Source organism: Nicotiana attenuata, chromosome 2 (genome assembly GCF_001879085.1).
Source record: "Nicotiana attenuata strain UT chromosome 2, NIATTr2, whole genome shotgun sequence".
NCBI classification, from domain to species: domain Eukaryota; kingdom Viridiplantae; phylum Streptophyta; class Magnoliopsida; order Solanales; family Solanaceae; genus Nicotiana; species Nicotiana attenuata.
This window is the reverse complement of record NC_031990.1, coordinates 41234442-41251244: the sequence shown is the minus strand read 5'-3', so window position 1 is coordinate 41251244 and position 16803 is coordinate 41234442. Positions and strand designations below refer to the sequence as shown.

Sequence of the window (16803 nt, the reverse complement as noted above, 5' to 3'; positions counted from 1 at the left end):
GAAAGCAGTAAATTCAACACGGGTCTCAAACCGCCAATAACCACTATAGTGAAACATATGGTCGCAGTCCACCACAATTAAAAATCACTCAACGGCTAGTGGGACACATAAACAAGGCACTTAAAGAATCACTTGGGCATGACCCGATACGGTGCAAACAGGGACTTTGAAGCTTCTCTACCACAAAGCCGACACGTACCTGCACCTCACCTCTATACCTTTACCTCCACTTTTCTCGTCATCTCTAACTCACCTCTGAAACCTTTAACCTCCATCCTCTCGCGTCTCTACACATCCACTTTCTATAATACCTTTTATTATCTCCACGAAAGCCTCCGAAGACCGTTAGACTTGACTTTTCTATCACTTGGTCTGTGTGATGCTGCTCAGCTGAAGAAGCGGTACATGACCTCGCCATCTCTGCGACAAAGAACGGAGAGTAGAAATCTTTGTCAGCATTTGAGGAAGAAACCAATCGCAACGACAGAAAAGAAACAAATGAGAGGTTTTTCCTAACTCAATAGACTCTAGGGGGAACAAGGTACAGACGTTCTCCGTACCTACCCCTCAGACTCTACTTAAGTTGTGCCATGACGGTTGTGAGGACCTATGGTAACCTTAGTGCTTCTGATAACCAACTTGTCACGACTCGGATTTTTTCCCACCATCGGAGTCGTGAAGGCGCCTACTCGTGGTAGCTAGGCAACCAATTATTTACCCTTCCCATCATAAGCAATTATTTTTTAACAGGTATATAGCATCCAATGTAGAACATGAAAATTTAATAAATAATAATTAGCCGGAAGTCTAATTCATAAGTCTGAATTCAAAATGGGAATAGTCAACAATTAGCCTCTACCAAGCATTTGGTTGTCACATTACTCACGAACCACTAAGAATAAACTAAATACAAAGGTCTGAAAGAAATATAACAGCTGTCTGCTCAGAAGACAATGATGGCGACAGTCAAAATGGAAATTATAAAGAAGAACGCCGCGGCCTGCGGACGCCTGCAAGGCTTACCTCAGTCTACGTGAATAGGAAAGTCTGCTTCCCGAATACTGCATGCTGCTGCTCCTCAAAACCTGGAACCTGGTTGCAAAAAATGACAGAAGTGTAGCATCAGCACAACCGACCCCATGTGCTTGGTAAGGTGTCTAGCCTAACCCCGACGAAGAGTGACGAGGCTAGACTGGACATCACATAAACCTGTGCAGCTATAAATCTACAGCGGAAATCGATACCAAGTAATTAAACAACATGGCGGAGGGGAGACATCTAATGGGGAGATTACAAATTAACAGCAATCCGAAGAGTAACAACTAAAACAGTCTTAGGTTCCCAATGACAAGAATCAATAACTCAAATACCAACACATAGCCTCACATAGTGTTGCCGGCGTGAAGACCCGCTCCATAATTACTATTGTTGCGGGCGGCAACCCGCTCCACAAAATACCATTGTTTGCGCACAGCGTGCAACGCCGAAACCATATCATTTATCATGTATCATTGTGCGGCGCGCAACCCGATCCTCACCTTTACTGTTGCGGCATGCAACCCGATCCTCAAATTATCTTGTGCGGCGTGCAACCGACCCTCACATATTATTATTGCAGCGTGCAACCGATCCTCAATTATCATTGTTGCGGCGTTGCAACCCGACCCTCAAATATCATCTAACAGTCCGACTCCCCCAACAAACAGTCCACAATTAAGGGCATAATAAAATAAGTAAACATTTGGACAAACATCCCGGCAAGGAAGAATCCAACAAGTTCAACCAGACGTCCCGAATGGGAATAATTCAACAACGTTTTCTCTTTCTTACTTTTCTTATCTCACGATATCACTGGAGGCCCAAGCGCTCAAAGAAATTTCTTATCTCATATTCCGCACAAAACAAACAATATAACACTTCCCAGTAAGGGAAACAAAAACATCATCTCAAAAATTCTGCAAGGGTTACTATAACCACATAGTTCCAATATTCTAACCACCATATTAGTTACCAACATCTAACTACACAGCTATAACCAAACCTATACCACACTGACCACCTCAGCTATATCTAACCGACTACCATACCCAAATCAAACATCTATAACTATAGATCATCATTATGACACAAGGAAACATTAACCTGAGCGACCCTAGTATCCGTTAAAAACACAATGCCAGAGAATCACAACCCCCAAACAATAGCCCACCCAAGAGGGGCAAACATAATTATCTCTCCTCTTTCTTTGCTTTTACTTCCACAATTCTCTTTTCACAACTCGAGCAGATGCTCCAAGAGCGTTCAATTTATCACTTATTACTTTCGCCCAATCGCTTTCTTAACAACTGGAGCCAAAACATTCCTCAATATAATCAAGTCATCATAACTTTCAATATTTCGTATCACAGTTCGAGCCAATGCTCTATAGAATCAAAAATTTATCATATCACCATTCACATGTTATTCAACAATATATGGAAATACTCCAATAAACATGAAATTCACAATAAAGTTCATGTAATTCACATTATAAAGGACTCACTTGTCATGCTAGGACACCAATGTATAAGATACTCGTCCACCATGCCTTATACATCGTTACTCGATCACATAGCAGTTAGCACAAGACTCAACTCCTATTCCCTCAAGCTAGGGTTAAACCAAACACTTACCTCAAAGCCTTGAAATCCACTTAATCCTCAACTATTGCTTTACCTCGCGGTTCCACCTCCAATTTGCTCGAATCTAATCACAAGTTGCTGAATTATTAATAAATGTTAATGAATCAATTTGGATGCATGAAAATGATTTCCCAAGTTTTTCCCAAAAATTCCCAAATCGCCCCCGGGCCCACGTGGTCAAAACTCGAGGTTCGAACCAAAATCCGGTTACCCATTCCCCCACGAGTTCAAATATATAATTTGTTTTGAAATCGGACCTTAAATCGAGGTCCAACTCCCCAATTTATGGAAAACCTAGGTTCCACCCAAAAACCCCAATTTCACCCATGAAAATCCTTGATTTCAAGTGGAAAACATGTTTAATGATGTTAAAAGTTGAAAGAATTGAGTAAAAATCAACTTACAAATGATTTGGGATGAAGTTTGCTCTTGAAAAATCGCGTATGGTGTTTGGGTTTTGAAAGAATGGTGAAAAGTGATGAAAATTCGACTAAGTATAAAATTTGCTGGGCCTCGGATATGGGAATTGTGAACCATGGTTCGCAATTGCGAACAAAACAGGGCTGGGAATTGCGACATTCTTAGTTCGCATTTGCGAACCCATGTCTGGTGGCCAGGTTTCGCTTTTGCGAACATTCGATCGCATTTGCGACCAGGGCCACCTCGCATTTGCGAGCCAATGGATCGCATTTGCGATCCCAAGCCTTTTCCCCAGACTTCGCATTTGCGAAGTGTTGATCGCATTTGCGACAGTGCCCCATTTTCCCAGACTTCGCAATTGCGAAGCAATGCTCGCATTTGCGAGCTCGCAATTGCGAGTCTTCCCTTCGCATTTGCGAAAATTGCAGAAGCCAGCATACCAGATTTTTAAAACATGAGAAATGCAATCCGATGCCTATCCAAAACTCACCCGAGCCCTCGGGGCTCCAAACCAAACATGCATACAACCTCAAAAACATCCTACGGACTTGCTCGTGCGATCAAATCGCCAAAATAACATCAAAATCATTGAATCAAGCCTCAAAACACATGATTTTTCTTCTAAACTTCATAAACTTTCAAACTTGGAACTTATAGTCCGAAACACGTTAAACGACGTCCGATTTCGACCAAACTTTACAGAAAGCGCTTAACACATATTTAAGACTTGTACCGGGCGTCGGAACCAAAATACGAGCCCGATACCATAGTCTTTTAATCAATTTTTATTTCCATTTTCCTTAATAATTTTAGAAAAATAATTTCACGGAAAAATTCATATCTCGGGCTCTAGGCCTCGGAATTCGATTCCGGGCACATGCCCGAGTCCCATATTTTTCTACGGACCTTCCGGGATCGTCCAATCTCGGGTCCGGGTCCGTTTACCAAAAATGTTGACCAAAATCAACTATAATCATATTAATATTAAAATTCTTCAAATTTTTCACGAAATTCACATATTTCAACATAACAGCTTTGCGGCTACGCGCCCGGACTGCGCACGCAAATCGAGGCAAGTAAAAAAAATGAGGTTTTTAAGGCCTCGAAAGCGCGGAATGGATGAGGAAATAGGTGATGACCCTTTGGGTCGTCACACTAACATGCAAGACTAGGTAAGCCAATCACACAATAATATTAAAAAAGGTGAGATAAGATATAATAAGTCTAAAATTAACATAAATAGCGGGATAAAGCTCCAACAAAGCCAATAGAATGATACATAAGTCAAACTCCCAAAATCAAGTGGTAAAGAGTCATGAGCTCGAAACTAAATACATAACTAGTCTCAAAAGTACATTATTATCTGAAAGTAATATAACAGTATGAAATAACAAAAGGGGACTCCAAGGGTCTGCGGCGTCCATGCAGTACTACCTTGAATCCTCTCGAACAATGAAAAACTCACTCCTGAGGTTCGCTACCACTAACACCCATATCTACACAAAAATGTGCAGAAATATAGTATGAGCGGAAAAATATGTACTAAGTAAGTATCAAGACTAACCTCGATGAAACAATGACGAGGTTCAAGTTATATGATACTCACTAATCAGATTACCTATGAGATATATCGAATGACTGGCCACAATAATATAACAAGATGTAGTACCATCATCTCAATGAAAACAAGATTTATCAGCTCATCACAGGTAACTCAACTTTAGCAAATGAATTACCAGTCAATAATAAAGGCATAGAGTAGCATGTTAAAAACAATGTGAAATCATGTAAAATGTATGAAAAGCATAAGAATTCACTTGCATGATCAAGAATGTCACCCTTATACTCCACTCATCATCAAATAAGAATGCCACCCTTATACTCCATCAAAATCAATCACACCAGTCATAGTACCACAATCCACAGTACGCCATCAAAAGAGAATCACGAGAGGGCGACCCTACTAGTATGGATCCATAAGCAAAAACCTGAAATTTTATCATGTGGTAGCCACGGGCAAGAGTCTAGGGAGATAGGGAGTTCTATTCTACTGAAACGGTATGTTGCAGTTGTGTAGTTTTTATTTTTTCGATGTAACTCTTCCAGTTTGGTTAATAAAGTTGCTTATTTACCCCCAAAAAAAAAAAAAAAATCAAAATTAGGCAATATTTTCCGTTTGAAAAAAAGGAAAAAGAAAACGAAGAAATAAAAAAAGGAAGACGAGAAAGCGTAGGGGATTTTCATAATATAGTTAATTATATTCTGGTGATATGCCTTAATCTGGCAGAGCAACAAACTGAGATCTTGACATCTAAAACACAAAGCAAGAAAAAGATTTTAAAACCAAGAAATATTCTTTCATTCCTATTCCCCATTGATCCACAAAACAGAAAAATTACGGGAGCAGAGATGTGGGAATCAATCTGCCTAACGGTAGCGGCGACGGCTGGTAACAATATCGGCAAGGTTCTTCAGAAGAAGGGCACTCTCATTCTCCCTCCTTTATCTTTCAAGCTCAAGGTATATTCAAAACATGTAAACTTGCCCCTTGTAAATTTTGGGTTTTGTTTATTTTTGGAGTTTTGATTCAATTCTTGTTTCTGTTTCTTTGTTGAGAAAGTTGATTTTCTTGCATTTCTTGAAAAGATTGATTCTTCTGAAGGATTTGGTTTATGGGTGACTGGTTATGTTATCATTCATATATACTCTTATAATTATGTGCATTGATATGTGGTTCAAATGTCTGCTGATGATTTTGTTATGATATTTTCTGGGAACTCTTTTATTTATTTATTTATTTAAAAGTTTAAAGATTTGTGTAACTGCAAAAAATGTAAATAATCTAACGCCGGAGGAGGCGTAATATATGTTTAAAGATAAATATTGGATATTGGGATGTAAAGGATCCAAATAAAGATGAACCAACATATAGGATTCATGTCGCTGACCTCAACTAATTTGGAATTGAAGCATAGTTTTTTGGTGTTGTGGTGCTGGAATGTCGTTTATATGATCGCTATTTGTCACATGGGTTTTATGTTCTTATGTTTGTATTGGATATTTAGAACACATTACTAAGCAATGAATTCAATCATCTAACTTTCTTTTAATATGAAATTTCTTTTTTCCTAAGTGTGATTACATAGTGCTAGTAAACAACTGCGTGCAATGAGTTTTTCGGTAGTCTTTTTAAGTTGCTAAAGCTTTTGCCTAGTTTGTTGTCAAAAAGTAACACAGAACAGTACTTCCTTACACTTCTTTGAAAGACATAAAACTTAATTTCAGAAAACTACCACCTACTTGGCTATTTGATGATGGAATCGATTGACATTGAGGAACTCATAAGTTGGTCACGAGAAGTCTCAAATCTTGAATATCATTGAAAAGAAACTTTTACTAAACCATACGATTAGCGATTTCAAAAGCTCACTTGAGGCTGAAAAAAACCATTTAGCTAGGTGCAATACCTCATTGCCCATTCGGGCTGTATTGAAGGGGTTGGCACTAAACAATTTATATAGTTAGCAAAGTAATATATCACTTCATGAATGAATATATCAGTGGTCATGAATATGGTGAAGAATACCTTTCTGGGTCATGATTTATGCAGCTATCATCTCTTTATCAATCAATAGCTTGTTTAGATTATAGTAGAAATCGTGAAGAAAAAGAGAAAGAAGGCATTTGGAGAATGAATTGGTTGATTATTCCCTCAAGTATGCTGGAGTTAAATAATGTTTGCAAGTAATCCAAAAATGGAAAGGAAAATAATTCTTATTCCTATTCACACAATCACATTCTAAATACAACAATAACAAACCCGGTGACATGAGTTCTACACCCTCCGTTTCAATTTAGATGACACACTTTTCTTATTAGTCCGTTCAAAAAAGAATGATACATTTCTATAATCGGAAATAATTCAACTTTAAATCTTTCCATTTTACCCTTAGTGAGAAGCTTTTATAACCACACAAATGTCGTGGCTCCACAAAGCTTTTACCCCTTAAGCTTGTAAGACCACAAGTTTCACAAGTCTCCCTCTTTTCTCTTAAACTCTGTGCCGAGTCAAACTACCTCATCTAAATTGAAACGGAGGGAGTATATCTTTTCCATGTTTGCAAAGGATTAGATATTTGTATACAATTTCCTATCTATATTCTTAACAGGAATATTTTTTGTTTATAAATTGAGGGGAAAGTTTCCGGTATCTGGATGTAGCCAATGTCATTTTTACAGTATTCTATTCGTTTTCCATTTCTTTTGGCGACACTGGCCATGCCTGATGCAAATTGAATCTAGAATGATACGTCAAACAATTGGTTAATCAAATGTCTTTGATTGAATGGTAATTATGAATACACAAAAGGAACATCTTTAATTGAATGATTATTGAGTGCGAATGCCGAATATTGCAGTAACTGTAAATGTTCGTATGGTGAGCTTTCTCTAGTATTGTGCAGGCATTATCTCTTTTTTGCCTTCTATGTTCTTTGTTAAATCATGTTGGCCTCCCAACAGCTATCCTGCTTACGTTATAATTTAAGAACTCGTACATTTCTTCTGTGAAACACGAGCAACTTGGAAAGCTTCATCATCTGTGTCTACAGGTGATAAAAGCTTATGCTTTCAACAAGGCATGGATCATTGGTTTACTTATGGATTTGTTTGGAGCAGTCTTGATGTTGCGAGCACTATCTCTAGCCCCAGTAAGTGTACTTCAAGCAAGCTTTCTCTTATGCATGTTGTGTGTATCGAACTTTATAGATTGAAAGTCAATCTATTATCAGGGAAAACCCTAAATATTATGTTTCCATTATATATTGATAGCCACGCGAATCCTTCATACTTTCTGTTTGAATGCTGTACTCCAGGTATCGGTCATTCAACCAGTTTCTGGCTGTGGACTTGCTATACTTTCAGTCTTTTCCCATTTTTATCTAAAGGAGATCATGAATGTTATTGATTGGATAGGAATTACTTTGGCGGGCATTGGCACCATAGGTAATGTAAGTTCCTTAATGTTTTGCATTATTCGATAAAAGAACTAATAAGGCTATGGAAAACAAAGACGCAGCTCATTTTCCTCTGAATTGCTAAGCAAGGTTTCACTGGATAAATGGCCTTATGCGTGCAGGGCGAAATATGCATCTATTTACAGTGACTACTTCGTAAACTAGTTATTGTTCCATGGGGAGGAAGTAGTTGCAAGAGGGTGGTACAGCCACGCACCGGGTTTAAAATATCAGATCTGTCACGTTGTCTTAGTTGGAGTGGGAGTGTCGGTTATCCGTCCGCTTTGTTTCTACTTATAAAACAATATTTGGTATCTAAAATATATTAGTGTTGTTAATATTAAGATTCCGAAAATTTGGTCGCTATTCTGATTGATGTACACCTTTTGTTCAAGCACCAATGCAGTAAATCTGTCTTATGTTTGGTTGACGTGTAATTTGACTTAGGAACCTCAGAGAAAAGCAAAGAGATTGAAATCTATTTACTGAAATGTTTCACTACGATATGAATTTCTGAAAAAAGTTTACTTATCACTTCTCTTTTCTCTGTTCAGCTGTTGGTGCCGGAGGGGAGGAACAGCAGGCTTCGGCTATCTCAATTTTTCATCTACCATGGCTGGCATGTGCTGTTGCAATCTTGTTTGTAGGTATCTTATTCTTTGCACAGTACAAGCACACTTTAAGTTATTCACTTGAGAAGGTCTTTTTTGGTGCTATATTATTTTAAGTATAGAGCGATTATGCTGAATTCTTTTTGTATATTGGTTGGTATATTAATTATTTTAGAGAAAACGCTTCTGTCCGACTTATAGTACTAATCCTATCAATGCTTTTTTTTTCTCCCTTAACCAAGAAAACTTGCACTAAGTTGGCACCTATAAAAAAGGTCGAATAGATGGAAAAAGGGAGGAAGAATCACTGATAGCATTTTGCAGCGGCTTCTGTCAGATAGATATGCAAGTAGTTTGGCATGAAACTTTTTGTCATGAAAAGCTTGTTTAATCAAGTCTCCACGCGTCAAATGTCAGGCTCCATGTGATTGCTAAAAAAGGCAAGAGGGATTGATTTATTTGATGAAGTTGAACATCTTCAAGCATTCCATAACACCATAATCATCAGTTCCTTCCTGCACCCACCTTTTGTCCAACTAGTTTTTTTGTTTCTGCACATACTAAAAGTACTTCCCCAGTTGCTTATCATGTCAACACTTTTAGTCCTAGGTTCTTATTGTATCCCTATATGTTTGAAAAGACTAATAGCCCGTTTGGCCAAGCTGCAAAAATCAGCTTATTTTGAGAAGTGCTTTTTTTCAAAAGTGCTTTTCTCAAAAGTACTTTTGGTGAGAAGCACTTTGTGTTTGGCTAATTAGTTTGAAAAGCACTTCTTAGCAGCAATTAGTGTTTGGCCAAGCTTTAAAAAACTGCTTCTAAGTGTATTTTTCTCAAAAGTGCTTCTCAAAAAAGTGCTTTTGGAGAGAAGCTACTTTTTTCTGCTTCTCCAAAATTGCTTCTGCTTCTCCTCAAAAGCACTTTTTTTCCTTCCAAAAGCTTGGCCAAACACCTCAATTTTTGGCCAAAAGTGCTTTTGGCAAAAAAAAAAACACTTTTGGCCAAAAAGAAGCTTGGCCAAACAGGCTATAACACTTTGTAACTAATAACTCTGGAGGATAATTTTTTCCTCTCATCTTCTTCCTTGTTAGCTTTTTCTCTTTTCATGTAAAACTGTTTTTACCCTTCAACCAAAAGTGGTGGCTTAGGGGTGTGTTTGGTATGAAGGAAAATATTTTCCATGGAAAATGTTTTCATGGAAACTGAGTGGTTTTATAATTTATTTTCCCTTGTTTGGTTGGTGAGTGGAAAACTCTTTCCGGGAAATATTTTCTAGTGTTTGGTTAGAGAGTAGAAAATATGTTTTTAGGAAAATATTCTTTTATGCTACTCTCTTCACCCCCTTTTCCCAAGTCCCCATTATTCCTTGCCCTCCCTCCCCAAATACCCAACATCTTCATAACTCTATTTTCTTCAACAATTTAATTATTCTTCTAATAATTCACACAAACCCAACGGAACTAATGTAATGCTTTAATTTTTTTACGCAAAACAACGTTGAAATTTATGCTTCATAACTATAAAGAAAATACTCTTTTTATGATTGAAAAAAAAAGTACACTTTCTACAACATGAAAATAAAGTAATCATTTTTTTGAAATAAAAGAAAATATTTTTTCTACATCATGAAAAGAAAATACTCATTTTGTTGAAATGAAAAAAAAATACTTTTTCTACATCATGAAAAGATTTTTTTTTTTGAAATAAAAGAAAATATTTTTTCTATATCATGAAAAAAAAAATACTCATTTTGTTGAAATGAAAAAGTATACTTTTTCTACATCATGAAAAGAAAGTATATTTTTTGTTAAAATGAAAAATATTACTTTTTTATATCATGAAAAGAAAATACTCATTTGTTGAAATGAAAAAAAAAAATCTATCTATAACATGAAAAGAAAGTACTATTAATAATATTTTATTTAGGGTGGGAGTGGGGGGTGAGGGTGGGGTAAGGTGGGGTGGTGGTGGGGATGGGTAGGTGGGGTGTGAGGGTGTGGGGGTGGGTTGGTGAGGATAAGGAATAGGGTGAAGAAGGTTGAAAACGAGTTTTGGAAAATGTTTTCCCTTCTCTTGATAGGGAAAATATTTTTCACTAATTGGAGGAAAATGAGTTCATGAAGAAAATATTTTCCAAAACATTTAAGCCAACCACACATGGGAAAATTGGAAAATATTTTCCGGAAATTGTTTTCCTTCATACCAAACACACCCTAGATCTCATCATATTTTACTTGGAAATAGAAGAATGTCAGAAAGTCACTTAAGTCGTTATGTAACTATCTGCAGAATATCTCAAACATAAATTTAGTTGCCTTAAATGGCTAACAACTAAAGATTAAGGTATTTAATGATAACACTATAAATGGATAAATTTAGTAATGCTCCTTTTTCTTTTTAGATGTGATAAGACGTGTGGTACAGTTGATCCAAGTAGTCATGTCCGCTAGTGTTTTATGTGACTGAATGCAGCATGGTAATTCATGTCCACCACAAAAATGTCAAACATATTTAGCCTCACAAATAACCAACATGAAGTCCGGTAGCTTTACATTTATACTTGATGAAAAAATAGCTTTACATTTATAAGTTGTTTCACGTCAATTCTTTTTCTTATTGTTTTCCCAGCCATATTCCTATTTTAGGGACATATGTTACCTACAATTTTTTTTTTTTGATGAAATAATTGGCTTCATTGATGTCATCAAGAAGATGCAAAATATTACAAGAAGCAGAAGCATAGAAGTTTCAAAAAGCAAAAAAGACCACCTGTTAGCTTACTACATATATGCTAACTTAGATACAAAGAGCTAACAAAGTTCACAAATGTTTCGGGGGAATCTACAGGGGAAATATTTGCCCAGCTAAATAAAAACAAAAGGCATTTAGCTTTTAGGGTGTGGTTAGGAGTTGAAAGTCCATCAAAGCATCTTCTATTTCTTTCATTCCATATGCTCCAACAAATACAAGCAGGTATCATTTTCCAGATATTCTTGATGGTCTTATCAACTTTCCAGCTGCCCCAGCTCTGAAATGCCTCCTTCATGTTGTGAGGCATAACCCAACTAATACCAAAAACAGAGCAAAACATGCTCCAAATATCTGCTGCAACTCTACAATGTAGGAATAGGTGGTTGTTGGTTTCTGCATCCCTTTGACACATGTAGCATCTATTAACTAACTGGAAGTTCCTTTTAACAAGGTTCTCCTGAGTCAAACATGCCTCATAAAGTGCAGTCCAGCTGAAGCAGATGACCTTGGGTGGTAGTCTGGTTCTCCATATTAATTTCCATGGCCAAAGATCAGTAATTCCATTTCTAGCCATTATTAACCTGTACCCTGCCTTCACAGAATACCTACCATTACTTGCTCCTCCCCATCTGAACTTATCTGTGATGTGCTCATTTAGTGTGACGCCATGTAGTACCTCTAGCAGTCGAACATAATCAGAATTTTTTAAGCAATACAAGAAATACTTTGATGTCAATTTCCTGGATAACCTATCCTAAATGAGAATTTGTGTATTTGAGAAGAGAGGAGATATTATCTATCTAAATGTAGTGAACAAGACTGTGGTGCTGTCTGTTAACGCACTTGTCAGACACCTCTGATCCCGACCAACTGTTACGGGTGTTTTGCTATAATAGCTTTCGATGAAAACAATTAGCTTGGTTTGCCTTGCCCACTGGAATGATAAATAACTTTTCTTTACTCGAGTAAAATATTCATTCTTACTGCTCATTTAATAGATTCTTACTAATTGGCTTGTACAATGCTATATGATTGATTTTTTCTGAGCTCTATCATCTAGGAAGTTGGTAAATTCATTTTTTCATTTCACATTTTGTTTTTGTATGCATTTCTTTGGAGTTGTACTGATCTTATTATGAATTCTCCGCATATGGTTTTGACCTTTTATGCTGAAGAAGTATCGAATGCTTTTGTACTTTTTGAATTCCGAGATCTTATACTCTTCGATGGATATAGGTTCTCCTTAATGGATGGCTTCGAATTTATAGACGCCAGCGAAGAGAGCAAGAGTTGGTATGAATTTTCCACTTAGCTCTTACATATGATGCTTCTGGACATGCCTGATGCTGTATGTGAATTTTCCCCAATGCAGATGCAATATGAAGTAATTGAGGAAATTATATATGGACTGGAATCTGGCATTTTGTTTGGGTAACTACTACGGGGTTCTCAAAGTTGTACTTATCTCTTGTACTTATCTTTTGCTTGTCTTACATTGACCTACATTGCTGCAGCAGGCCATAAAATGCAGAAGCCTCATACACCAGATTGCCCTGTAAAGACAGTCACATCTTTATACAGAAATTTGTGTCAATTGTTGCATGTTAGATGAGAGTAGACTTGTGAAACTGGACTAGTTCCAGACCCCTTTTATCATTGTAAAGTCTTTGAATCAGAATAAGTAGACTTGTATTAGATACTGTTTGTCATTTTAAAATCCCGTTAGGCAGAATTCTCAACAGCTCCTTTTGTTGCTTGTGTAGTTTTGTTTTAAGCTTGCTCTGCTATTAACAACTGTTGCAATCATGTCAATAGACTTGTATGCTTGGTTGCTTTGAGATAATTCCATTTTATCTCTATATAGTAATGCTTGCCAAAGTCATCTTTTTCTTATGTCAAGTGTTGGTAAGTTATTTAGATGTGGATAATGACTCAATAATATGGTTACAGGATTTCAGCCGTGATATCAAAGATGGGATTTTTATTCTTGGAGCAGGGATTTTCCAAGTTATTGGTGCCCATTTGCATTTCAATAAGCATTTGCTGTAGTGCTTCTGGTTTTGTTTGTCAGGTACTTTATGTGATTAACATTATTTATATCTGCTATTACCACTTACAAGGAATACTGATATCACGAATCCAAGCCAAGTAATCATGAACAAGTGCTTTCTTCTCTTGTCTGGTTTTGGTCTAAGTTGCTCGGACTCTTCATTTGGGTGTTGCACCCGTATCGACATGACATGGGTGTGGGTGCGGGATCCATACCGGATTTGTTCAGCTGATTTTAGGTACTTTGACAAAATCGACGAAGAAATTCTGGACAGATGTAACGATTTTTGAAAAGCTAGGGTGATATTGAAGAAAATGGAATACCTTGTATAAAAAAATTTGTATGTCAGTCCTTTTTCTTTTATCTTCTTCTGGGATTCTCTTCTTGATCAATATTTTCTCCTTCTCGGAATACCTTGTAAGGTTTTCACCTAATGTCTCATAATTCAGACATATTTTTATAACTCTATTTTTAAATATTTGAATTATTTTTAGTCGAATCCCAGCATCTGTTTCCGTACCTGGATCCTTACCCCCTTATCATAAAATTCAGATCATGAAGGATTCGACCTCTAGATCCGGACCCGTATCGAACACCCGCACCCAAGTTCGAGCAAATTAGGTCTTGGTCAACATTATGTTAACTAGCAAAGATAGATGAGGCCACGAAACGACCTTAATCTAACTATCATTTGTTTGTCTTAAAGAAAAAACTCTTTATACCCTCTGCCTTACTTATGAACAGCTTTATTAAGTGCTTCTATTCTTCCAACAGACACGTGGCTTGAAGCATGGAAGGGCAATTGTAGTGTCCACATGTGCGGCTGTTGCATCAATTGTAACTGGTGTACTTGCTGGTATGCTTGCTTTGGGTGAACGGTTGCCTTCAGCACCAACATCTCGTCTCTGGCTTTTGCTTGGATGGTACATACGACATCTTCATTTCTTTGCTTTTCCCATCTGTTTTGCTTGTCAAGCTTCTTTAGTACATTTACAAGAGAGTCATGCCCTCTATGTCTTTCACCTCCTCTTCCATGAGAAATGTTCTTTTAACTGGACTTCTAGGCAGTTTAGTACGAGGACTCTTATTTATTTTTGAACGTGCTTGTGCATCTTTATGACAGCTTTTTCTTGATACTGGAATGACATGTGGGTTTCAAAAACTCTGTGATCCTATCTTTATGATGCTACATATTAGTCCCTTCATTTCAAGTCTGAATGTCTTGTTTCACCTTAAATTGTTATTAGGATGTAAATTTCAGTGAAAAAAAAAGTGCATTTTCTTGTGGTCCCGGGACATACATCAACAACATACCCAGTAATACCCTCACCGTGGGTCTGGGGAGGGTAGTGTGTACGCAGACCTTACCGCTACCTTGTGAGGATAGATAGGTTGTTTCCAATAGACCCTCGGCTTAGGATTGTGGTCCAGGACATATGAACCTAATATTACTGTTTAAATCTTTTAAGAATTAAGTAGGAGAATATTCACACTTGAAATAGTGAATGTGGGTCATGAGTATCTTTTAATGACACAAAATGTGATTGTAAGTTGTTTCTCTGAGAAGTTGTATATTGTTCTATTGGTAAGCGTGGTCCATAATGGGAACCTGGGGGTATTAGTTCGTCGTTTTGCTCTGCTTAGCACATTATCATAAGTACAATCAGATTCTTAGCTGTCAGTAGATGTTTTCAAACAAGTACACAGCAGTTCACCATGTCAAATTTAGATTGTTTCAGCTTTTGTATTTGTGGTTTAACTTAAACTTAAAATATGGCTATGAATTATGATATATATATATGCCTTTGTCATCTTCCTGGATTTCTGCATTTATGAGGGAACTGGAAGTCTTTTTGCTATTCATAAATGGACATTCTTGTGCAATTGATGAAATTTCATTTACTTATCAATAAAACAAAAAAACTGTACACTTTTAGATTTTTCTGTACAGGATGTGCATCATTCTTGGTGTGATTCTGCTGGTAGCTTCAACACGGCTAATGCGAAGCCTTCCACGGTCTTGGAGACGTGTTCTAAGAAGTGGGGTTGACAAAAACATGGGACAAAGGCAATCTGTGCAAAGCCGGAGTAGAGATACTAGTCCTAGCGCTGTTATCCAGGCATCAACTTTACATCATTTGATAGCAACTCCATCTAAAGCGAAGGCTTGACTTGTCACGTTGAGGAAAAAAAGATAATGCAAAAGTTGGACTTTGCTAAAGGTTCTTGTAAATGTAACTTGAGGGCTGCTGTTAGTAAACACATTGTATTTGGTGTGTACAGTACAGTGTTCAGCCTAGTGCAGGTTGTTTGAGGATGATGATTCATTCCATTTATACATGATAGTCTAGCACGTACTACAATGACAATCTTACTAGTATTTCTCTTTAGACTTGTCCGGTGACCCCCGTTCTTGACACACCTCGTGTGTGATTTTGTAAACATGGTGAGTAGTGATGAATGTTATTTTGTAACTTATTGATATGGTTGTCTCTGTTTTACTATGACAAATATGCTTTTATAGGCCAATATGCTGTTATCATTCAATTCATATATTTGAAGGTTAGTCATTTTAACGAGTTATTAATTTCACTTAATTATTTTTATGTTTGTTTTGAGTCACCTAATTGTTGATAGTATAAAAATCATCCATGCATATGAGTTAAACCCTAGTATATAAATTCTACGAGGCTTTTTTTTTTTTTTTGGTAAGGTTTGGGTTCCAGTTGCAATTTCTTGGGGGAAAAACGTAAGTGGACAAATAATATAATATTATTTACATACTCTTAGCAGGTAAATGCATTAATATTCTATGACAGATTATGAGTGTTCTATAGTAAAACAAATCTATATATATATTAAAGGAATAAAGTTGCACCAACAAGGGTTGTGGTGGAGTGGTAAGTACTCCTTCATCCTTAACCAGAGGTCTCGGGTTTGAGTCCCCGGGTATGTAGTCGCCCTTGTTAGGGAATGTTTGTAGGGATATTGTCAAATAAGGAAATAGAACTCCCATTTATTGAAAATCTTAGTTGTTTAAATAAAAAAAATTAGTTCTAACTCTTTAATTCAGTTTTGGGTCAAGCATGCGATTTTCATCATACTAACTTTTTAATTCATTTTTGGGTCAATGGATATTAAATATCTAATGGAAGAACTAAGAGAGAAGCTGAAAACAATTGTGAAAAATGAAGATGATGTGAAGCATTTTCTAATTTATTTAATTTGAATAAAGAGTAGAAACAACTACATAGTGAGAAAATCGTATAAAAATTTAC

The 16803-nt window shown here is 36.8% G+C and overlaps 1 protein-coding gene across 1 annotated transcript; it reads left to right on the top strand.

Moving 5' to 3' along the window:
- Positions 4995-16054, top strand: LOC109207862 (probable magnesium transporter NIPA9). The gene is made up of 10 exons (XM_019370864.1): positions 4995-5159; positions 5492-5621; positions 7712-7810; positions 7976-8105; positions 8671-8759; positions 12712-12768; positions 12848-12906; positions 13426-13546; positions 14300-14448; positions 15477-16054. The coding sequence occupies exons 2-10, from the start codon at positions 5511-5513 to the stop codon at positions 15694-15696; spliced, it is 1035 nt and encodes a 344-aa protein (XP_019226409.1). The 5' UTR covers positions 4995-5159; positions 5492-5510; the 3' UTR covers positions 15697-16054.

What these genes read in the sequence shown, in the direction of transcription:
- LOC109207862 (XM_019370864.1), top strand. Translation starts at nt 5,511, where the DNA reads ATGTGGGAATCAATCTGCCTAACGGTAGCGGCGACGGCTGGTAACAAT. An exon ending in GAGCACTATCTCTAGCCCCA is followed by an intron (nt 7,811 to 7,975) that starts GTAAGTGTACTT and finishes GCTGTACTCCAG; the next exon opens with GTATCGGTCATTCAACCAGT. An exon ending in CTTCTGGTTTTGTTTGTCAG is followed by an intron (nt 13,547 to 14,299) that starts GTACTTTATGTG and finishes TTCTTCCAACAG; the next exon opens with ACACGTGGCTTGAAGCATGG.